The 2,437-nt window shown below is 36.1% G+C and overlaps 1 protein-coding gene across 1 annotated transcript; it reads right to left on the bottom strand.

Annotated features, from left to right (window-relative positions):
* On the bottom strand, positions 1,121 to 2,001 carry LOC109823119. Its single transcript, XM_020389405.1, has 3 exons — positions 1,450 to 2,001; positions 1,272 to 1,356; positions 1,121 to 1,182 (listed from the first exon to the last, which is right to left on the bottom strand). The coding sequence occupies exons 1-3, from the start codon at positions 1,999 to 2,001 to the stop codon at positions 1,121 to 1,123; spliced, it is 699 nt and encodes a 232-aa protein (XP_020244994.1).

Here is a 2,437-nt window from a genome sequence, read left to right as displayed (position 1 = left end):
ATGTATTCTAGACGGTTTTGAATTCCGTCTAGAATATTCCGTCTAGGATATATTCTAGACGGAAATTCCGTCTAGAATACTACATCCTAGACGAAAACTTCCTAGACGCGTATCCTAGACGGAATTCCGTCTAGAATACTCATCCTAGACGAAATTCTGAGTATCCTAGACGGAATTTTCCGTCTAGGATACCTCATTTTTTACCAGTGGTTGATATAATATGTGGATAATTGAGATAAATTTTAGGGTAATACTTTTTTTGTATTATTAGTATAGTGCACGTGCTTTACGCGAGAGCATGCTTACTTTGTTTTATGCAAGTTTTCCAATCTTTTTTGTTGGTTGCAAAATAATTAAATGACTTGCATAGCAATAAGTTATGAACAGTTATAATTTTAATTTAATAAATATATTATACGATAAAACTATGTATAAAGAACCGTATGATTAATTATTATAGTTTAGATAAGTATTATAATTTATTCATAACTTATTTAAATAATTATCATACCATTAGTAAAAAAAGAAAAAAAATCCCTTCCATCTTGAAGAGCCATGCACAATGGCATATGAATGATGGATTTGCATGGACCATCTTCAGAAAATTAAAGAGATCCCGCCAAAGCTTTCAGCTTCTTCTGATACTGCACGCCGTCACAGGATGGGAAATTCGACTGCATGGATATCCAAATTCAACTGCATACCATGCAACTTGTGCATATACGAATTCCACTGCATGCATACAATGCCTTTTTTTTTACTTTTATATTTTTATTTTTTGTATCTACATTGCTAGTTGCTTGTTCTCTCCCCCCTCCCTTTCTTCTGGGAGACAACTGCTTAGGGTGTTTGGCATTGCTTTTGCTTACAAGTCCTCCCAAAACAGAGTTATCTAAAAGCACCCTGTGGAACATTGTTCTATTATATACTTTTTTTTTTTTTTTTTGGTCAATGAAATAAATTTTATTCATTCACCAAATGTAAGCTTTTGAGAACATCAAGAACCTCCTTTGTGAGGTATCAAGAAATCAAAAACAAATCAAAAAAAAAGATCATATATCTTTCTAAGCTGTTATAACAGAGACTAATCCATTCTTTGAGGTTATCCGCCAAGGAGCTATTAAGGACAATGATCAGTATGTCCATCTTGATTTCCTTTATCAATTGGTCTTTGCTCCTGCACTGTTGTTTGAAGATTCTACAGTTGCGTTCACACCAAATTTTGTACAGGGTGGTAGTAAACGCCAGTCTTTTGATCTTCACTTTGTCACCTCTACCTCTAAGCTTGTTACAGTACCAGTCCAGAAGATTATGCCAATTGCAGGCTCTCCATTTGAATTGGAGCCACAACATCACCTGGTTCCAAATCTCACTTGAAAAAGGGCAATCAAAGAATAAGTGGTCTCTGTTCTCTTGACCGGAACATAAGGTGCACATATTTTCACTTACGATCCCTCTCTTCATCAATCTATCCCTTGTTTGCAACCTGTTTTGGACAGCAAGCCAACAAATAAAGGAATGTTTAGGATAGTTCAAACCTCCCCAAACAGTGTTGCTCCATGGCACTTTACTAGAATTATGGGAGAATAGCTTGTAAAGAGAAGAGAGCTGAATTTTTGTATTTTTGTAGTATGAAGCTAAGAGCTGTTTCAGATTTTCCTCCCCTCCACATTGAATCAAAGCATTGTCTCTTATTTTCAACATCTGCTTCCAAGTCCAAGAATCCCCATTTCTTGCTTTTACTTGCCATATGCTGTCTCTCTTCAAATAATTACCATGAATCCATCTGATCCACAGCAGCTCTTTGTTGATGTGAACATACCACAGGTTCCTAATGGCAGAGGCTCTGTTCCAATTTGCAGCAGAATATATACCCAGGCCTCCCTGATCTTTAGATAAACAAATTTTCTCCCAAGAAACAAGAGCAACTTTGAGAGACTGGTCATTTTTCCCCCACAGATAATTCCTGCATAACTCATCCACTTTTTGAAGTACTTTCATTGGTAGATAATAGCTAGCAGTCCAATAGATTTGAACCCCAAGGATGACACTTTTTATCACCTGAAAGATTTGATTTTAATTAAATGCTTGTATTAAATGCTTCTATTATATACTTGAAAGATTTGATTTTAATTAAATGCTTGTATCAAAGGGAGTAGAATATTTGGAAGGTATTGCTTAAGGTTGGTTTTGCAACAACAATAAACCTTTCTTTGTCAAACTTTGGGGCGCACCTATATGTGAATATTTGCTTACATCCAGTTCTTTTGAGTTTTGAGGTCCACTTCCTCAATTAAATAATGCATCACCATGTTGGTAATTGCTTTGGCTCGAGTTAATTTTGTTGTGCTCTGATACCTATTGTTGCACGCCGTGCGGAAGCGTGCTCGACAACCAAACGAGTCGATAAGCCACGAGAGAAGAGAACCATATCAAA

Source organism: Asparagus officinalis, chromosome 9 (genome assembly GCF_001876935.1).
Source record: "Asparagus officinalis chromosome 9, Aspof.V1, whole genome shotgun sequence".
In the NCBI taxonomy this organism is placed as follows: Eukaryota; Viridiplantae; Streptophyta; class Magnoliopsida; order Asparagales; family Asparagaceae; genus Asparagus; species Asparagus officinalis.
Note: the sequence above shows the minus strand (reverse complement) of the source record. Positions and strands in the feature narration are given on the sequence as shown.